Source organism: Gavialis gangeticus, unplaced genomic scaffold (genome assembly GCF_001723915.1).
Source record: "Gavialis gangeticus isolate Ggan-Ray unplaced genomic scaffold, GavGan_comp1, whole genome shotgun sequence".
NCBI lineage: Eukaryota > Metazoa > Chordata > Crocodylia > Gavialidae > Gavialis > Gavialis gangeticus.
Genome location: NW_017729000.1, coordinates 16379550 through 16399576, shown reverse-complemented (window position 1 = coordinate 16399576; position 20027 = coordinate 16379550). Strand labels below are relative to the sequence as shown.

The 20027-nt window shown below is 41.7% G+C and overlaps 1 protein-coding gene across 1 annotated transcript; it reads right to left on the bottom strand.

Annotated features, from left to right (window-relative positions):
- Positions 1–247: 247 nt before the first annotated feature.
- On the bottom strand, positions 248–17804 carry NDFIP1 (Nedd4 family interacting protein 1; the record flags this gene model as incomplete). The annotated part of the gene is made up of 7 exons (XM_019505982.1): positions 248–1305; positions 6042–6147; positions 8771–8837; positions 12327–12451; positions 13602–13689; positions 15127–15257; positions 17693–17804. Coding segments are annotated over 6 exons (627 nt in total), but the record flags the coding sequence as incomplete, so codon positions are not given.
- Between the last annotated feature and the right edge of the window lie 2223 nt (positions 17805–20027).

The following is a 20027-nucleotide window of genomic DNA, read 5'->3' as shown; positions in this document are numbered from 1 at the left end:
TAAGCTGCCAGAGATATTGGTTAAACTGGTCATTGCCTGAAGGACTTGATAATGGGTTATATAATGAGAGAAAAACACCTTGAACTGAAGAACAGATGACATTTGCATAAAACTTTCTTTTACAGAAAATTTCAAATATCCAAATCAGTAACAAATCAGTCTGCAAGACATTAAACAGGCTGCCTGTATAATCAATATCCCTATGCTGATTAAATTTACATTCTAAATTAAAAACTGATCTACAACATTTGCTACATAAGTGACATTTATTAATGTTCTGCTGTATTTACACTTTTATCATAGTAAAACTCCAAGGTGAAGTACCACTTGGCTGAAAGCACAAAAGTGCACATTAAGTCTACACTTATAATGCATCACAGTTTCTGCTAACACAAATTATAAAAGCAAAAATTACAGGTATGTTAGGGATCATCTCAAAAGTCCCAAGCCAACTGAGATAGAAGAGAAAAGAAGAGAGGAGAGAGAGAAGAGAACCTTTGTTTTGCAAGGTCAGATGTCTTTTATTTTTTTATACAAAGTTGCATTGTTATCTTTGAGCTTTACATTACCCATGTGCACTGTGAAAATCCTGATATAGTCCCAAGTGTATGCAGTATGAAAGTAATATATACCCCAAGGGTTCAAATAAAGAGTATTAACCCCCCTTCCCCCTGCCAAATTAATACTTGTGCCACCTTCAAAATAATATTCTTTCATATTAATCATGCCTTAATAACCTGTATTATATATGCTGCCTTTACTTTCAGGCATAGACAGAACAGGTTATTTTCAATTTAAACAGCAGATAGGCATTATGTGCAGAAATGCAGTCATAATAAAACCATCTTCTAAACTTTTGAGAACACCCCTTCAAAACACAGTCAGCATTATACATATTATACACTAAAATATCAGATTCTGAATTCATTTTTTAAGATGGACAACAAAATAAACCAAGACTGCCCCCTACTGACTACAGGAGCATGGTTCATGCTATTCAAATGACTACAAATACTATAAGGCTTTATTAGCACATCACAGACTTGATTGCAATAGCTTTTTCAAACATTAGCCACTAATGATTCAATGATTACAGAATTCTGCATTAATTATTAAAATTTTACACCTAGAAACAAATAGAAAGAAATGCTTTTCTTTTTCAACAGTACTTTTATTTATTTATTTTAAAGCGGATGATTATTTTTTCTTCTGTGTTCAGAGTCTTGATTCACTTCCTGCAGGTGTCCTGTTATTCTTGCGGGAGAACTCATATCTTAATGCAGGAAGATATTTGCCAGAAAACATCTGTCAGAGAAGGATATTGAATATTGAAACTATAGTTAGATTGCTATTTTGGATTAGAGAAGGATGTAACTCACAAAAAGGTGCAGGATGTCTGAAGATATATGAAATGCAGTTCGGCATTAGTTATGCAATTACAGCAATGGCACAATTACCCAGTAGTTTCATGCACATTTACAAATTTCAAGTGTTCATACCCCTTTGGAACATTAAGCAACAGAAAAAAAATAGAACAATGGGCCAGAGTCTGTTCTCACTTATGCTGGCATACATCCACAATAATGCCAGTCAAGTAACTTGAGTTAAACTATTTGCACTTGAAAAATGGAGCAGAATTTGAATACAATGCTTGGTGTGCCCTGTACTCATCCCTATCCTCACTTCTATCATTTTAGCTCCCAGAAGCCCTAGTCAGAAAACAGGATACCATTGCACAAACACAGAACAGAAAGCTCTTCCAAGCTCAAATGTAGGGAACGTGGAAAAGCCAACCTTATGAAATTCTCCATCTTGGTAACACTGGCTGGAAAGTTTTACATCCATGACAGTATAAAACTAGTGCACTTACCACATAGCTAATGCTTTCTGCTTAGACACTGCTTTACTCAGCCAATTTCATGCCATTGCATACAAGGATATTTTCCAGCAGTGATACTGTCAACCATTTAAGTAGCAAATGCCCAAGCTTTGAGCTAGGTTAATTTAATCACAAACTACTTTTGGCTTTTTATAAAGCATTCCCCTATTCCACACCTCCTTTTAAACCAAAAAAAATCACCAGCATAATAATGACAAGTTTCCAAATGTGCTGTACACTTCCAGTGCTCCCCTAAAATGAAGAGGGTTTTATGCAAGAATAAGTCTACTCATTTATTCTTTTTAAGCAGTGGTTCTAAACCATTTTAGACTCGAGGCGCCCCTCAGAACATGCCAGCTTTTAAAGTCCACATACTTGTCCACTTGAACTTCTGTATGATGATACTTGATGCATCTGTTCTGTAAGTTTGAGCCAAGCTTTTCAATTTGTTTTTTCTTTTAGTTTCTCCTCATTCCCTCTTTTTGTAATATCAATTAGTACACACAGGTTTGCAGAAGATCCCATCATCAAGTTTAAATAATGTAATTTTAAAAGGAACTGCTCATTAAGGAAAGGTAAACACAGAGGATGTCTGGTTCCCATAATGTGGGGGAAAGTGGACTTTCAAGAGAAGTCTAATAAGTAACATTTTCCTTTAGTCAATGGTCAGTATTTCTCACAGCAATCGACTCAAATGAAAGTAGATCACATACAATTAACATGAGCAATTTCAGAAAGTGACACAGACAACTGAAGATCTGACATTTGTTTCAAAAAGCCACCGTTTCCAATCAGACGTGCATGTACACGCAGAGAGCTCAGTGCCATATGGGTATTCACTGCAAAGCATGGGAAAAAGAAAAGAAGGAATGGAATGAGGCTCAATCAAGGTAGGTATTTCAGGGAAAGCCAAAGAATCCCTTGCTTTTTCCAATGCAGCAGAAAGAGTTGGTTTCCATTTCTACCTGGAACTGATTACATTCATGCTACAATAATTCACAGAAGCATACAATGCAGTCAGCAGAGCTGCCTCCCAAATTGACTACTACCACTGAGGGCAAACCAGCTCTAGCCCATCCTTAAGAGAACGTTTTGGAGAACAATGAAGGAGGTCTGGGGAGAGGAAAAAGCATGGAAATAATTTCTCTATTGCTTAAATTATCAGATGAAGGTATGTGTAACCTGTGTATTATTTCTTGTTATTTTTACTGGGTGAAGAGCAATTAACTATTACTGTTAATTACACTGTTCTACAAGTAACATCATGTATCCTAGAGTTTTTGCATAGGTGCTTTTTCATTTTTTTTTTTAAAAAATCAAAACAAGCAAGCCAAAAACACAAGCCTCTCAACCCAATATTTGAGGGCCAGATCATGAGTTTATTTGAAGACAGAATACTTTAAGGCACAAGGAAGTGTCAAAGCCTTAGTTTTTGTGAATGACTAGTGGTTTTAGCTGTGCAAATTGAGACATTTTTGAAAGACTTCACTTTTCTGAAAGTGCTGAACAGTCACATTTTGAAAATCAAGGCCCTCTAAAAAGTCTCTAGTGGAGCACCCAAAAATCAATGCAGCCAAAAAAAACCCTATGTAATCAAAACTCATTTCAGTATTCAGGTCTTAAATCTTGTGCAATCAAGGAATCAAGTAGTTCCCATAAGAAATGAGGAGTTACTTTTAGGAAAGAAACAACTAATTTGTTCAGGAAGAAGAACAGAACACAAGTTGCTGTAAGTACAGAAGTCTTTACTGATCAAATTTCATCTATGTAGCTCTTCAGCTGATGGCAGCAAGCCCTTCTGTAACTCTCTGTGAATTTCAGACGCTACACTGGGAAGAGGACAAATGAAAAATTACAGTATAGAAATTCTTTTTTTTGCTTTTTGCAGACTGACTTTTCTACCATGGTCATGTAAATTCCCCTTGAATATAACCCTAAAGCCATGAGAGTTTTAAAGTTCTTTACTAAATTTTTAATGTTCTTAATTAAAAGTACAGCCTTCACTCTTCGCATATCTCTTTTAACTGGGTATCTGATTAGCTACAGAAAACAAAGTAAAACTACTTACAATTTATGCCATTCCTAGCAAAAGGAAAATGGGACAGGAAAGCAAGTCTTAGTTTAGGGGGCTAAATCTAACTAATTGCAAATTTTGTTTTTCTGCTCCTGTCTCAACTGTGACTGCTTCAGGCCTGCCCTAAGGAAATCTAGCTTTGTGCTAATACTTTAAAAAGGGATCATCACCAGGGATCCGGATATTCTGTTTCCCATGTAAAAACATGGAAAATCTGGATTTTCCCCACTGAAGTGGGAAACCATGGGTTTCCCCTTGCAGGCTGGTACAGTTCCAGCCTCTAAGGGGCTGCTCAGGGCTGGGGGAGCAGGGGAGGGCGACTGGAGGTAGGGGGTGCTGCATGTGTGCGTGCATGCACGCACATATGTCCGGAAATACAGCCAGGCTGCATGGCGGGAGCAGCCCCTGTAGCTGGATAAAGGTAAGTCTATGGGATGGGGTGGAGTTTGGAGGGCCAGGACTTGGGAATCGTCCGGGCATACTACTGGTGATGTGTCGGATGGGCATGGGGGCCAGAACCTGCACAAACAGTGAAGCATGGGGCTACAGCCTGGCTGGACTGGCACCAGGCATGAGCCACCTCTGCAGCCCAGTGGGCAGGACCTCGCATGGGAGGGCAGAGCACAGCAAGGATATTCAGTGCTGTCGCCACCACCACCGCAAGCTATGCGCCAGCCACACTGCCAAAGTGAGATGCTCCCTGCCCAGCCAGCAACTCTGCACTGCTGCCACCACCTCTGCTGCAGCCAGGTGGGCGGGGGGGCCTCGCCATGGCAGCTCAGCTGGTATGGGGGTCCTGGCAGCAGCAGCACTGAGCCTCTCAACTCCACTCTACCATTGTGCACCAGGTCCTACCCGCTGAGCTGCAGAGGCTCCCAGGAGGAAGGCAACAGGGTGGGGAGCCCACACCCTCCCTCCAGCCAGGTTTTGGGGTAGGCTGGGTGTTTGCACTCTTCCCTCTGCTCTGGCCACAGCAGCTACCACCTCCCATGTCCAGCAGCCCAGGCTCAGGCACTGCTAGCCCACTGCAGCTGGCGCCTGCAGAGCAGGAAGCAGGGAGTGGGCAAGATGCAGCTGCCTTGTCCCACAGCCCTGGAAGCTGGGGAACCCCTCTGGCAGGGCTGGGGGGCAGGGCTGCAGGTCAGGAGTAAGGGGGAACTGCAGAGATGGGGGGCTGTGGGTGAGGAGTGAGGGGCACCAGCAGGGCTGGGGGAGGCAGGGGACTGTGGGTGAGGAATGAGAGATTTTGGGGTTCTTAAATCAGAGAATTCTGAATTTTTATCAGGAAAAAACAGGATCTCTTATCACATACCACTCAAGCTGCAAAGAAACTGCATGCTTACAGATATTTCCTTCCCCTCATAGAGGGAAAGTTAATTCAAACCATTATCTATTAGGAGGAGGAAATGTAGTAGAAAGAGGCAACCACTTAAGCTTCCTTCATTAAAGTCCCACAAAAATGCAAAAAAAAGGCAAGAAAAAGGCAGCTTGCCCATGTGCAGCCCAAAAGCAGGGGAATTTTGCACCTTAAAGAAAGACCTTAAGTACTCAGGGTATTACAATATGTTACAGGCACGCAGGAGCGATTTCCAAGAAAAGGGAATATGTGTGGGTCGAGTTTCTCCCAAAACTTGGCAGAAAATTTGAGCAATATAGAAAATCCAGACAAATTACTGTTTCTGGGACATAAGCCAAAGACACTGGTACATACCTTTGCTTTGGCTACGTCTGTGACCTTGAACTGATGTTCAGGATATGCCACATGTTTCACACAAGTACTAGTTAAATGATACATCCTTCAGGGTACACAAGGAAACCAAGCAATGGGATCTGCTCAAGTATTCCAAATCCTGGATTTACAAGACTCTAAAATTCTCTATATTAAATCCTGAAACAGATATTTGATTTTTCATGGTATGTCAAATAGGATACTTGCTCTGCTGCCACAAGGAAGCTAGACCTAGAAGCATGTAGTGTATGCAAAACACAAAAAGTAAACTATCCCCCCACTTCCTTATTCTATGAAATCGCAGCAGAAAATACCTTCCCTGAAGAAGGTGCCTGATAAAGAGGGGGGAAAAGATTTACCTTTAGTAAATAAAGAGAACTCTGGTCCTTGGAAGAGTAGAAAATGTATCTGGCATCTTCCGAACCTTTGCATAATTAATAAATCCTCTGAGAAACAGCAGAAAGCCTAAAAGGAAAAAATGTTTTTGTTCATTTAAACTAAATCTATGTAATTTCCAAAATTACTGCTACTATTATTACTAATCCTGCTAGAAAAATGTAATTTTAAAAACTTCGAAGCATCCAGAAGTCAGCTAAAGAAATTTTAACTCTTGATCAGGACATTTTTTTTTTATAATCAAGTCAAGCTAGAAAAGATAATTCCATGGGAGAATAATATTTTTTATGAAACTGAGTTATGTATTTTGAAAGTTTTTAATTATGCCACTAAATATTTGGTACCAGCTGAAAAATGTACAAAGCAAGCAGAAACACATTTCATATTTTAATGTACGTTTAAAGTTCTACAAATTAAAAGTGCTATATAAGAAGTATGTACTATGTTTTGGTTTCAGAATTATGCTGTATGAATTACCTTGAAAACATGGGTGTTGGATTAAAATATTATAATCAAAAACCCTGCTACTGAGCATTTGCTGAGTAGAAATGTCCAGGAGGATCCAGGGCCAGATCCCAGAGCCTCATAGATTATAGGGGATTGAGGAAGACAAGGACCCAGGTATACCGGTCAATTAAAGAATTATCACAAGATGACAGCCCTGAAAAAGGCCAAGGCAATTCTAGGGTATACTTTCAGTACAGACAGAGAAGTACTAGTATATTTGTACAAGGCACTGTACAGTGGTTTCTGTACAAGGCACTGTTTTTTCCTACTTTCTTTCTATGGCAATGCAGTATTTTGAAGTTTTAAAATCAAGTGGTTTGAGGCTGTGGTATGTGAGAGGGGCTAAGTGGACATATTGTCAGCCTCTTGGCAAACAAAGACAATCATTCAATAAATGTTTATTAAGGACTCAACTCAATGGCCTGAGAAACCCCTACCAGCCCCTAGGTTCCTAATAAAGAGGCATTATGCGTTTCTGCTAAAAACGGTCACATAGGATTTTCAACTTTATGCATCTTTTAGAAAAGCAACACAAAGTTTTGTACCCAAATTACTTTAAAGTCAGATTTCTGTTATGTGAAAGAAAGATTACACAATATTACTTATCTGTTCAAAGGAAATGCCACTACATTTTTTATATGATTTAATGACGTCCCATGTCATTAGAATTAATTTTTTTTCTGCTTCTGTTCAGGAGAAGTTAGTCTAGTGATATTTCTAAAGTTCTTGAGACCATCTGATGAAAACACATGTGGTTCTAAGTAATATCGCTTTACATCCTTTGCATGCAACAAATGACATTTCCACTAGATGGCAACACATACACCCCAAGAATTCAGGAAAATTTGTCTTGGGTAAACATTTTAAAAGCCAAGGAAAATCAGCTGCTAAATAGGTGGGCACAAAGGTGCAGCAGAATTGTGCTGCATACATATGGGGGTTCTTTTGGGTGGTCTCTTGAGACACTGGGAGGCTAAGATGGTCACCTGTAGAAGTTTAACAGGCAGTCCCCAACTTACACTGTTTTGAGTTGCAACATTTTGCACTTGGGACATTTATAAATTGACACCCTGTTTCAATTTTATGACGTTAGTTTAGACTTTACAACGCTTCATCCAATGCAACGCCACGCCAGCGAACAAGTTTGCTGCATCGCTCATCTCCCTGGAGAACATCTGTCCAAACTTCCTTGGACACCTTTTTAAGAAAGCAGACATGACTCCAGAAACACCTGCAGCCAAGACTCCTGAGAAGACTCCAGCCAAGAACCCTTCAAATAGTCCAACCAAGAGCCTTTCAAAAAGTCCAGCAAAGTCACCTCAAAGAAGTCCTTCCAAATCAATATGATTGCTATTTACAATACAAATACATTGATGTAGCTCTATTACTCATCTATAATTGATCGCGTACAAAATTCTGGGGTATTTTTAGTGAAAACAGAGTACTGGCCCTTGGTTCAGGAACCAATCCCCCATTTATAACATTGTTTCTTCTGAGAAAATTGGTTCCGAGTTACAATGTTTCTACTTAAGAGGCTGTTTTCAGGAACCAATTGTGTCGTAAATCTGATAACTGCCTATACTATCATTTTATCCCATCATGTAAGTATAGGGAGAGAGCAGCCACAGAGTTAAAGAACAGAACTGCTCAGTTTGTTACACCTCTAGAGGCTTGTTTAAAAAAAAGGGTTATAGCTGGACACTTTGAAATAGATTTCTGATTGATACTCAGCTGACAGATATTTCAGTGCTGCCACGTTCGTCATCTTTAGAGGGTTAATGCATCTAAAAGGTCCTCCCCCACAGGTCCTTATGATGCTCCCAAGACTATGACTCCAAATGTGATTGGTTCAATAACCTATATTTCTTGCTTTTAAGTCACTTAAAAGAGTTTCTCCTGTAAGTTGTAGTACAGACTGACATCTGGCAGCTGTTAGATCAATTCCAGGCAGTTCTGCTGATCTTTAATACTTTTTTTTACTTTGCAGAGGTATTCTTTCCCACACTTACCTTCTTGAAGGCAACAGAAAAACGTAGATGCTCACATGCACGAACCTAGAAGATTTGTACTACCAGAATGAAATTAGTTATAAAAGGTATCATTTTGATTTCATTCCGCTAGGCATTTAACAACCAGTAAAGTAATATCACATTTTGCTTAAATGTAGAACATTGTAAGAACTTACCTAGCACAAGGAAAACCCACCAAAGCCAGTACTGACCATCAAAGTAACCAGGGAAATAGGTGGAGAACTACAAAAGGAAAAAAAATTAAAGGTACTTGATGCTTTCTGGGTCAATCCTAGTTCTACTGATATCTGTGGGTACCTAGATCATGGCCTTTATGCAGAAGAATAAGTGGGATTTGTAAGATTTACCTAAGAAATGGGATGTAAACACTGTTCCATGAATGAGCTGAAGTGAAGCATTTTCATTTTACAGCCCTTCCCCACAAATGCCAAATCCAAAGGCACAACTGGATGCCTGAATGTCCTGGGTGGCAGCAGTGTAGCTGCTTCTATTTGTGCACCTCCTGCACGCCCCTCAGGGCCAACATCTGGGCCTGGTGCCCCAATTACCCCTCCCCCTTTATTATGCTCATGGCCAAACCAACTGCTCTGACAATGGAGAAGCAAGCAGATCTCTGGCACCTATCTCCACCAATCCTAAAACAAGCTTATAAGAGATGACACTACTGAACAACAGAGCTTTCCACTCTTTTGCTGATTATCAGCCTCTGCAAATTTTGCAAACAATAAACAAAACCAATGAGGTTGAAGTAAGGCCATGAAGTAAAGTAAAAAGAATACTCAGACAGGAAGATCTCCAACTGGGAAAATTGCTTCCTATTAAATAAGACATGCCCTTGGCACTGACTTTATTATAGCATCAAATTTCATTATTTTGTCAGTAGTAAATTTAATTTGATCTTTTTCCATTTTTTTGAAGTTTGTATCATGCAAATGATAAACTCAATATTAATCAAATCCCCAGTTAAGGCTGACTGTCCTTATCACTTCCTTTTCATATTCCAGTAAGTAGCATTTAGGACCACTGTTACAAAGATGCCTGAAAAATCTAAGTGTTGTACAATGGAGCAAGTTAATTAAATACCCTATTGGCAATACCTCACTCCTAGCACAAGCAGATTAAGGATGAAGTGCAAGCCTTACACTGAATCCCTTTGCTTCTACTGATGTACTGGTAAATCTTTAATTTATTTGGGTTTTATAAAATAGGCTCCTTTTGCATGTCTATGTGCCATTTTTCCCAACACATCAGCATCTCACAGGCTCCACACAAGAAGTATTTGCTAAGGCAAAAATGGGTTTTACACGTTCAGAAAAAATACAGGATTAGCATTATCTATTTCTTTTAACCTATAATTCTCTTCTGTGAGAAGCAATGATTTATGTGTGTGAAAGCTTTAACTGGACCAGATGCCTGGTTTGGATACTAATAGACAAGCTTTCCAATGCAATTCATTCTTCTTCAGGAACCTGAAGCTTATCTAAGTCTATCCCAACCAGGCAGTTGGTCTGTGACAGGAGTATCAATATTGGAGCCTTTCTGGGAGTGGCTCCGCCCTCCTGTAATGGGCCAACCGCCTGCTTACTCTCCTGCCACGCCTTGATCTTATTTGATTAGAAGATGGTCGTAATCAGCAGGAGGCTGCCCATTTTTCCGCGCCCTGGTGACAGGGGGCACTACCTGCGGCTCCTTTTCCCTCCCCTACACCGCAGCCCAAGCCTCGCAGATGGAGTTGACGTGGTTTAACCTGGGCCTTGTTGTTTTCTGGCCCTCCTCTTTACTCCCGGGGCTCCACACTGCCCCCTCTTTCGCTCGTTCTGGGCCTCGCTGCCCCCTTCTCTCACCTGCTCTGGGGCTCCTCGCTGCCCCCTAGCTCCGGGGCTTCTCACTGCCCCCTAGCTCTGGGGCTCCCTGCCGCCCCCTCTTGCTCCGGGCTCCCTGCTGCCCCCTGTCACTCTGGGGCTTCTCACTGCCCCCTAGCTCCGGGGCTCCCTGCAGCCCCCTCTCGCTCCGGGGCTCCCTGCAGCCCCCTCTCGCTCCGGGGCTTCTCCCTACTGCCCCCTCTCGCTCCGGGGCTTCTGGGCTGGGGCCAATGCGCCCCCTAACAATGCTGCGCCCTCTCCAGCGCCAGGAGGCCCCACGCTACTGTGGAGCTCCTATGAGGCCTCCTCCACCCCTAATAGCCTCGCCCAGTCCTCTGGTCAAAACAAAAAACAAAGCCCCTGGGCTACAACATAAAATCTAGACCATCCGGTCGAACCCAAATCTACTCCCTACTAGAGAGCGAGGGAGTGGGGGAAGAAGGGCTCCACCAACCTCAGCAGTGACCAGGGGATGCTCTCATGGCCAGAGTCCTCCCCTCTGTCTGTCTGAGCTGAGTCCCTACTCCCACAGCTGCTGGAGAGGGACTGCCTTCCTGGCCTCCTACCTGGGCTTAAGAACGGATAAGCCCTTCCTGGTCAGCTGGTTTTACCAGTTGTCCCGGCAACCAGCACCTGTGTAGCCCTGGTGACTGGCAGCTGAGCCTCCACCTTTCTGCCACTAGGGGTCTCCCCAGAGCAGTCTCCGCTCTCAGGCACAGGGCAGCTGAGTGCACTGCGACATGGTCCAATAAAAGATATCACACACCAAAATCCTTGCCTCTCACATTTCCTGGACCATCACATCTACATCATTCCAATACTGTATGCAACTTCCTTGGCTATGCTATTTTCAAGATTATTTTCTCGCTGCAAAAAAGTAGAGGCTCACACACTTTATTACTTATGTATGTTGAGTTATAGGACCAGCTGAGTCCCCAGTACCAGCCGGTCCGAACAACCAGGTCTCTTTTTTCAACTGCACCTCACAGCTTAGTTTACATGGGCAAAGAAACTTGCATTCCTCTAGTAAACTGCTGTGTATGAAACATGGAAAGAGCAGCAGAGGGCATCAGAGAGCTCATTCTGTCTGTAGCAAGAAATGGTTGTTCAGTGGGCCTGACGAGAGTCAGGCCTTCTTGATTTTCCAATTTTCCTGAAATGAATAGGGCTCTATCTACTGATGCCTAGAACACTGCTTACTGTAGTCATATTTTGCACAAGCTACTTTTTTCTAATGGGAGAAGGATGTGTTTACAAGGTTGGGAATTGTCAGTAACATATCTGTGATAAATGAGGATAATCTACCAACAAGGTTAATCCTAGTATCTGACTGAATAACAGGACAGTGCCACAACACAAGCATGAACTGTAACAAGTGCCACATTGGGAAGCTCTAGCTCCCCTTCTCATGGCAGACTCCTACTGGTTCTATAGCAGGATGTTTATGGTTTGGGATAAGGCCAACAAAGTAAGCAAAAAGGCGAAAGAAGGCCCTGAGGAAGCTGATACATCGTGCATGCAGTAGCCCCCAAACCTTAGGTAGGAAGCCAGAGGCTGCTGCTGCTCACACAACCTACTGGCTGCTGGGGGAAAGGAGAGGTGGTCACAGACACATGCCCTCCCCTACACCCCAAGGGTTGGGCTAGGATATGATGCAATCATTCCTCAACCCCTGCTTCACACCTAGCACAAAACCCAATCACTCCGGCTTTACAAAGGATGGAAAAATTTTGCCCTTAATGAATAAGCCACCTCATTGTGAATGGAGATGAGCCATTATTAAGTAATGTACCAATACACTAAGTACTTGGGTACATGCCTGAACATTTTTTTCCACTGTCTAACTTACCCTGACAATAAGGATCCACTTAATGAGAGAGAGACCAAACCCTGAAATGGCTCCATATCGTCCTGCAGCTGAAGTGGTCAAACAGAAAGACAGGAAAAAGCCAATCCAGTTGAAGAGGAATGCCACTGAAAAAGCAAAAGGTAAAGCCATGGTCAAAGTCTCTTTATATTTTAGGTTAATACCCATAAAATAAATTCTTATTCCTTTAAAAAGCTGCTAACATTGAACTCTAGTCCCAAGTGCATAGTATTTCTCCAAACAATGTGTTGCACAATAATGAAGAGTTGGTTCTCTCTCTCTCTCTCCCTCCCTCTCTGTCCTCCCTGCCCCCATCAGGATTTCTTCACAAATCTGTAACAACAGATCTAATAGCTGATCTCCATACATTCTCTTCCCTCAATCCCCCATTTTCCCTTTTAAACTTAGCTTAAGTTCCTTCTAGGGTAAGACAGTTTAGCTATTTTATATTTTTTAAATTTTAGAAGGAGCTAGTTTGTTTACTGTTAACTCACTGCTGGCTAAATTCTAAATTTGTAGTATTTCAAACTGAAAGCAAGGGTTCATTTTATATACATATCTCTTTAAATAAGGCAAGCCCATATATAACCTCAGCAATAAATACATAAATAAATAACCGATTTTAGTTAAAGGCAGGGAGGGTCTTTGGAGCTCTTTCAATAGCTTGCTCAGCAGCATAAGTGGATGAACAGCAGGAGGAATCCTGGTCATTAAATCAGATAGGGTTAGGAGTGATGTCTTCCACAGCTACTTACAGGGGAGGAGAAAAATCAAAATTTAGCAGCCACATGGTGCAGTATGGAGCAAAAATGCTTGGCCAGCATCCCTCTTTTACTGTTATGATTCTGTAGCTAAAATTTTCAGCTTGTATTAAAATGGTTATACACGACAAAGGCTGGTACGATAAAGATGATAATGAAAAATAAAGAGATATGCCTCCACCTCGTAAAAATGAACAGCTCCTCACAATATATGAATAAGTTTAATAGGGAGCAAAAGAAAATCAAGTTCAAAGAGAAAAAGAAAAGGAGGAAAGCTTGGATTTGTAATGAAACCCTGGACCAACCTGGAGAGAGTTTAATGTGCCTGATTTCTCTCTTGGGAAGATGAGAAATCCTTCACATCCCTTCCCCCATCCCAGAACCTCTTACAAGCATATCTAATTTTTCCTGTAGCAATGAAAATGGAAGTGTTAACGTATTTTTGCTACACAGGACCTTTCATTGAGAATATGGCCAAGACTCCACAGGTACTTACTGAAGAAAGTTAGCATGAAAATTCCATCATTTCCTATCCTCAGCTGATCAGTATCATCAAAATCATCCCGTGCCACAAAGTCATCCTCCTAAAATGAAATTGAGAAAGGGGTGAGGGGAAGTCAAGTTTAATTTGATCTACTTCACACAACAAGCCTGAGCTTAGGAGCTTACACAGGCTTCACAACAAATGGTCATGAAACAGAGTTCTCAAACAGCAATGTGCCTTGTACAGTGCAAGGGCACAAAACGCTAACTTCCCATTTAAGAATTCCCTAGGCACAATGACATTTCTGCATCTGCAAGACATCAGGTACATGGGAGAGGCAATTTCCAAAAGTAATACAAGACATGACATATTGACTTGTCAGGCATGAGACCCTTTTGCAGACAGCCAAAACAAAGACACTTCCAATATCAACTATAAACCTCCCTTCCTGATCTAATATTTTCCCTCAAGGCTTAGATCAGGGGTCAGCAACCCCGGGTACACGTGCCAAGTATGACACACAAGGCCATTTTGCTCAGTACACCACCGCCAGCCCGGGCTCTAAGCAGCTGCTGCCAGCCACAGAGCCCAGGCTGCTCCCTGGGAGGCTGCAAGCCCTGCTGCATGCAGACTGGGCTCTGTGGGCCAGCTGCAACCAGGAGGCTGCAAGCAGCTGCTCTGGGCTCCAGCATGTCGGCACGCCGGCACCTTCTAAGGTAAACATTGTGTTTTTTTCAGCATTCCAGCCAAAAAAATGTTGCCTACCCCTGGCTTAGACAGTCTCAGTGAAAACTGGAAGAAGAGGAAAAAAAATGACAGATACTAGACATCTGATGCTGGTAGCTGATTAACAAAGGCTAACTGGGGTAGATAAGTATTGGGGACAATAACAAAGAAGGAAGAAGAAATCTATCCTGTCAGACAGTGGGTTTTATTATCCTCAGACCAAAAGGGCTGACCTCCACAAAGATCAGTAAATGGTAGGAATGAGGAGTTAACTAACCTGAGAGGGGGCAAAAAGTTGGACTATGACCTCTTACTTTTCAAGTTTTGTCCTTATGTGGTTGTGGGGAAAAAACATGGCTGACAGATTTACAAAGTGAGCCCTGACCTCTAAGACTCTGCCAACTCAGCTCTACTCCCTGTGTTATAACAACACTAGCATGTCTCTGAGCTCCAGGAACTCCCTTAAAAGTTTAGGTGCTTTGAGATCCCTCATGGGAGGTATTATGGAAGTGCAAATTATGATCAAGTCTTAAACAATAAGCCTGCAGGCACGAACATTGCGACTATACTCAATTCCCAAATTAATCCAAATGGCATATACCAGTTTTACTAAGAAATGTTACATCATGCCAGCTGGTCAGATAAAAAACTCTTTGAAAAATACCTTGGCCCCTTTCAAGGAAATGCTATCGTGGCACACACCAAAAAAAAAAATTGAGAGTTTTGATTAACAAGGTATTTAGGTTTATTTAGATGCATCAAATTCTCAGAAAAGACCTTTAGGAACATGCAGGCAAACAAGTCAACTTACTCGTCCAGGAACCAAAGGAATGGTAGCTTCAGCCTTAGTTCTCTCTGCTTCATCATAACTAGGCAGTGTTGTAGCCACGTTATAAGAAGGGGGCTTGGGAAAGCCTGACTCATCTTTGTAGTCAAAATATGCTACGGAAAAGAAGAAGAAAAAACCCCCTCACATTAACATAGGATACAACATGCCTCCAACTGCTGATTTGAGGAGAGCCACCACCAGCAAAAATAGCATGTAGAAGACCATACCCTTAAAAATTACCATTTTGTGGTGAAACACTAGTTTAATGTCACATGAATTAGAAACTGAAATATGCCATCATAAAAGTAGCAAAACAACTGTAAGCAGTATGCTAAGAATTTTAGAGGATGAAGGGATTTCACTCTAGAGAAAAATCAGCAGGATAGTCCTCTTGAAGCAGGAAGACTGAAAAGAAAGCTGAAACCATGTTAAACACATCTCTGCCACACACACATTCTTGAACTTTTTCGGTGAAAATACAGTGGTTCTTCAACTGGAAAGGAACAATACAGAAAGCACCAATTTAACTGGGTCTACCTAGGCTCTTTAAGGCAACACGGCTAACACATACTGTACCTCCCTTTTCCAATAAGAGACATAGAAACTTTTACATTTTCAAACTTCAAATTGTTCCAAGCCCTCTGAAGTCCTTCAGGCCAAAGGCAATCAATTTGTCAGGAAGGGGCCCAGTGTGCTTTCTGAGGGGTGAAAAAGATAGTGGAATAAAGTCAAGTGTGCTAGAACTGTGTCCTGTTCTCTCAGACTTGTTGAAGAGTTAGACCACTCAGGGGCACCTTTATGGGTACAGCACTGAATGTAGTATGTTTTATAGATTCTCTAGGAAGCACCACTCAGAAGCATGGCAGATAGTATTCAATAACCTCTCCCCAGAGTGTGCTGGTTGCTTGCAAGATCTGTGACCCTGGACATCTCCGTTTCCATCAAATTAACAATTTCTGCGCAGGGAGGAAGAACGCGGTCCACCCACTCCTCTGACCTATCTGGCAGACTGCAAAAGGTGGGCCTTTCAGGAAGACAGCTGAATTTGGGGATTACAAAAGCATAGCAAGACTGAAAACCAAATTTGCTCCAGAGACTGCCAGGTTGAGAAGGGACTGCAGAAAGGCTGTATATACATGTCAATGGGTTCCTTTTTGTATTTGCAAGGAGTAACTTCACTGGATAATTACCCTTAGCTGAGGTTTTTTTAAAATGTTTATTCACTCTCTTGAATTGAGATGGCAACAAAGGGCTACAAGGACAGGGCTGTTATTTCCTTCCAATAGCCTTCAGTTTTCCTGCAAGTTTTTCTGTATTGCTTCTATGCAGCCATTATTATTTGATTTACAAGTTTGATTTGCATTTTCTGCAAAGAAAATGTTGCTGAGAGGAATGAAGATTTTGGTTATCATCAGCACAGAAGCAATCGCTCCTCTGAGAACTATTCATTTTTACTTGGTATGATCATGCAGATGAGAAGGGTACATTATAAGCTGATTTAGTCCATCCTAATCCTCTTTATTACTGAGAAACTATGATAGATGTAATCAGAACTAGAGCCATAATTAATCTAATAATACAATGGAACTATTCAGTAACTTCAGGAAGTGCAAAATATGGGTGCAAAGTATGGCACCTTTTTCAAGGTGCTGAAATCTAGAAAGCCATGGATGGTTTGGGACTTTGTTACCTTAGAGATGGCCTTTCTACTTGTTTTCAAACATGACAGCACATAGACCCCTTGATGGGTAGTCAAGGAGAGGCACCCTCAATGGCCTATACTTGAATGTGGAAAACACTCAGAAGGGGGATGAAAAAGGTCTGACAGCTTGGGAGATTATAAATGGAAGTTTCATATTTTAGGACAACATTTTATCAACTCGATCTGAAAAATATTTTTTTGTTTTCAACTTTTCCAGGGTCTCAATCTGTTCTATTCATTATATGCTCAGTTAGCACAGAATATACACAGGATAAGTGAAATCAGGTAAGTATGGCCTTACTCCTAACATGATTCCTGCACTACGTAGAGAATAACTGCCATAAAGTTATCTGAGATGAGCATTTTTCCACATCATCAGTTCCAGCCATTTCCTTTTCCATGACTGCAGACAAAAGGTATTTAAAACACTGTACCATATTCAAGCATTTGTATACTCATTAAAAAACATAATTTAGCATTATAACCAACAAAGGAGCTCTGAGGACAAAAATAGTAAAGATACCTCAGGTAGAAGGAACAAGCCCTGTTCAAATGTCAGATCATTAGAGACAGACCACAACTCCTCACAGCACTCAAATGTTACCCTCCTTCTCTACACTGGGAGCTCTGTGAAATGTAAACTGAGCACCATTTTACCAGGATGACATCAGACAACTGCCAAAGTAAGTTTTATTCCAAACCACAAGTAACTATGATCTGTTTCGATCCAGTCTCGTCCCTCTACTCTTAGTCAAGCAAGGAGAGAGTACCTTCCCATAAAACAAACAAGGGCATAAGAAATAAGAGAGTAAATAAAAACACCTATTCCCTAGTTGCTGGCTTTACCTGCATTCTCTGCAGAAATGCTGCTGTAGGGTGGAGGGGCATCATTCACAGCTGGTGCAGTCTCACTAGGCTCCTCCTCATTCTGCAACTGAACAGAAGTGGTATTTACAATTTAACAGGGCTCAAAACACAGACAAGAAAAGTAAATGCACCCCCCTCCCATGAGCATTGATATACCTCATCCAGACATAACAGCACTGGGTGACATTCTAGCTGCTAAATTACACCTGCGTGTCCATACTGCTCTTACCAAACTACTGCACAGCATCCTGTAACACCATTTGAAAATGTACATAACAAACTTAGTTCCGGTTAAAATTAGTCTACATGGTAAGTCCCTTTACACGTCAGGTTCCACAGCACGGGTGCTTCTGGTTCCCACTTCCTCTGCACCAGCTAGCTGCAAACAGCAGTTGCATCAAAAAGGAGGAAATGGCAGGAGAGACTCAACAGAACACTCCGTGGCTCACTGTGGCTGTACTAAGAAAACTTGCGTTCAGGCAAGTTACCCAAAATAGGCTGCCTGCCTGTCTGTCAGTCATGCAGTGGAGGAGGAGGAGCAGCAGCAGCCAGGGGCGGGCAAGATTTGTCTACACCTTCTGCTGTGGATTGGTGCTTCCCACATACAGGCCATGTCTACACAAGACACTGACTGCGCAGTAGCTTGTTACTACTGTGCAGTCAGCATTACCTAAAAGCCATTCAGTGACCCTAATGCTTTAGTCCTTATGTATGCAAGTACTAAATGACTGTGTGGTAACAACTGTGAAGTCACCATCTTGTGTAGATGCAGCCAGGGAGTACAAGCAGCCAGAACATTTATCTAATGCTCAATGTCTAGCTTGTATTAAGTTCAGATGCAAACATATTCTTTGATCAAACAAGCTGACGACACTGGTTTACAAGCATTCAACACAGAATGTATTAGACCAGTTTATATGCATCAGCCATCATCTACTTTGTTCTTCCCACTGACATCACTGAAGCAACAAAGAAAATGTATATTTACATAGAAAACTGATTCCAAAACATTGCTTTGGGACTGAACCACTTGCCTTGATCCACAGCTATTCTTTCCTGTCATCATAATTAAGTGACAACAACACTCCAAATAGCAATTCCTTTTTTAACATCTTCAACTACCCTCCATACATACTAATGCCAATATCCCTGAAGCCGCCTGTGACATTTTCTTCTTTTTCTCTACTGAGACACTTACGACCCCTTTTCAAGATCCAAGTACTTCCCAAGTATTAAAAAGCCCTTTTTCTTCCCAGCTCAGCCTGCAGAACTAGCAGTTTTATTTCTTTTTTTTTGGTTGGGGTTTCTTTCTTCATTTGCAAATTCTTTACCAGGAAAAATTCAAGTCTCTGCTTTAGATGAAGGTTCAGTTTTATTAAAGAGACATCTGTGTCTTGTGTTCAACATACGGTTTATTTTTGTTAGACTTAAGATCAAAAATCTAACTGCTTCATGTCCTTCCTGAAGCCAAACCCAAATTATGAAGGACTGAATTTTCAGGTAAGGTACATGTGCAATTGTTGCAAGTACGCACATGTCTAGGTCATTTGGAAAGTCAGGCTGTAAGCAGGCTGCCTTGCTGGCTGGCTTCTCCAGGTGGATATTGCTCCCCAAGGAGCTCCTCAGCCAGTTCTCCCAAATAAGACACAACAAGCAAACACACAAAACCAAATCCTGCTGCCCTGTCCTGGGCACTAGTAGGAGAGGAGCCCTTCCCAGCACAACAGCCTGGCCTTTCTTTGTATCACGCTATTTTGCTCACAAAATCTCCTGGGATTATTTTAAAGCTCCTAGCAGGACAGTCACTGCCTATCTAAATGCCCCCACCTTTCTCACCAAGGCTGACCAATCCCTCTGAAAGAGGCAGACCACCCTGTTACATGGGACTTAGAAGCTTGTTAGAACATAAATTGAGCCAGGTTCGTTATTATGATTAAGTGGAAACCTGTCTGACTAATTCAGGTATGCCACTGCCATGTCTGCGCATACAAAACAGGTGAATATGAATGAAAATAGCTAATTAGGCACAATAGTTCTACCAAGGACTTCAAACCTGCATGCTTGATGCGAATTTGTGATCTACGAGCCTTCAAAAACTACTACCAGTTTGACATAGTGGCTTTTAACCTTTTCATTAAGCCTCCAATTTCACGTCCCCCTCCAACTTCGCCCGATGTCACTTTGCCACCTACTGAGATTCTCCTTGGTTTAACCACAGGAAAAGGACATGGTAGTCGCAACTCTCAGGCTGCAAAGTCCTGGTCTTACACATGATGGACATGAATAATTTCTCTTAAAAAGAGAAGGCAGTGAA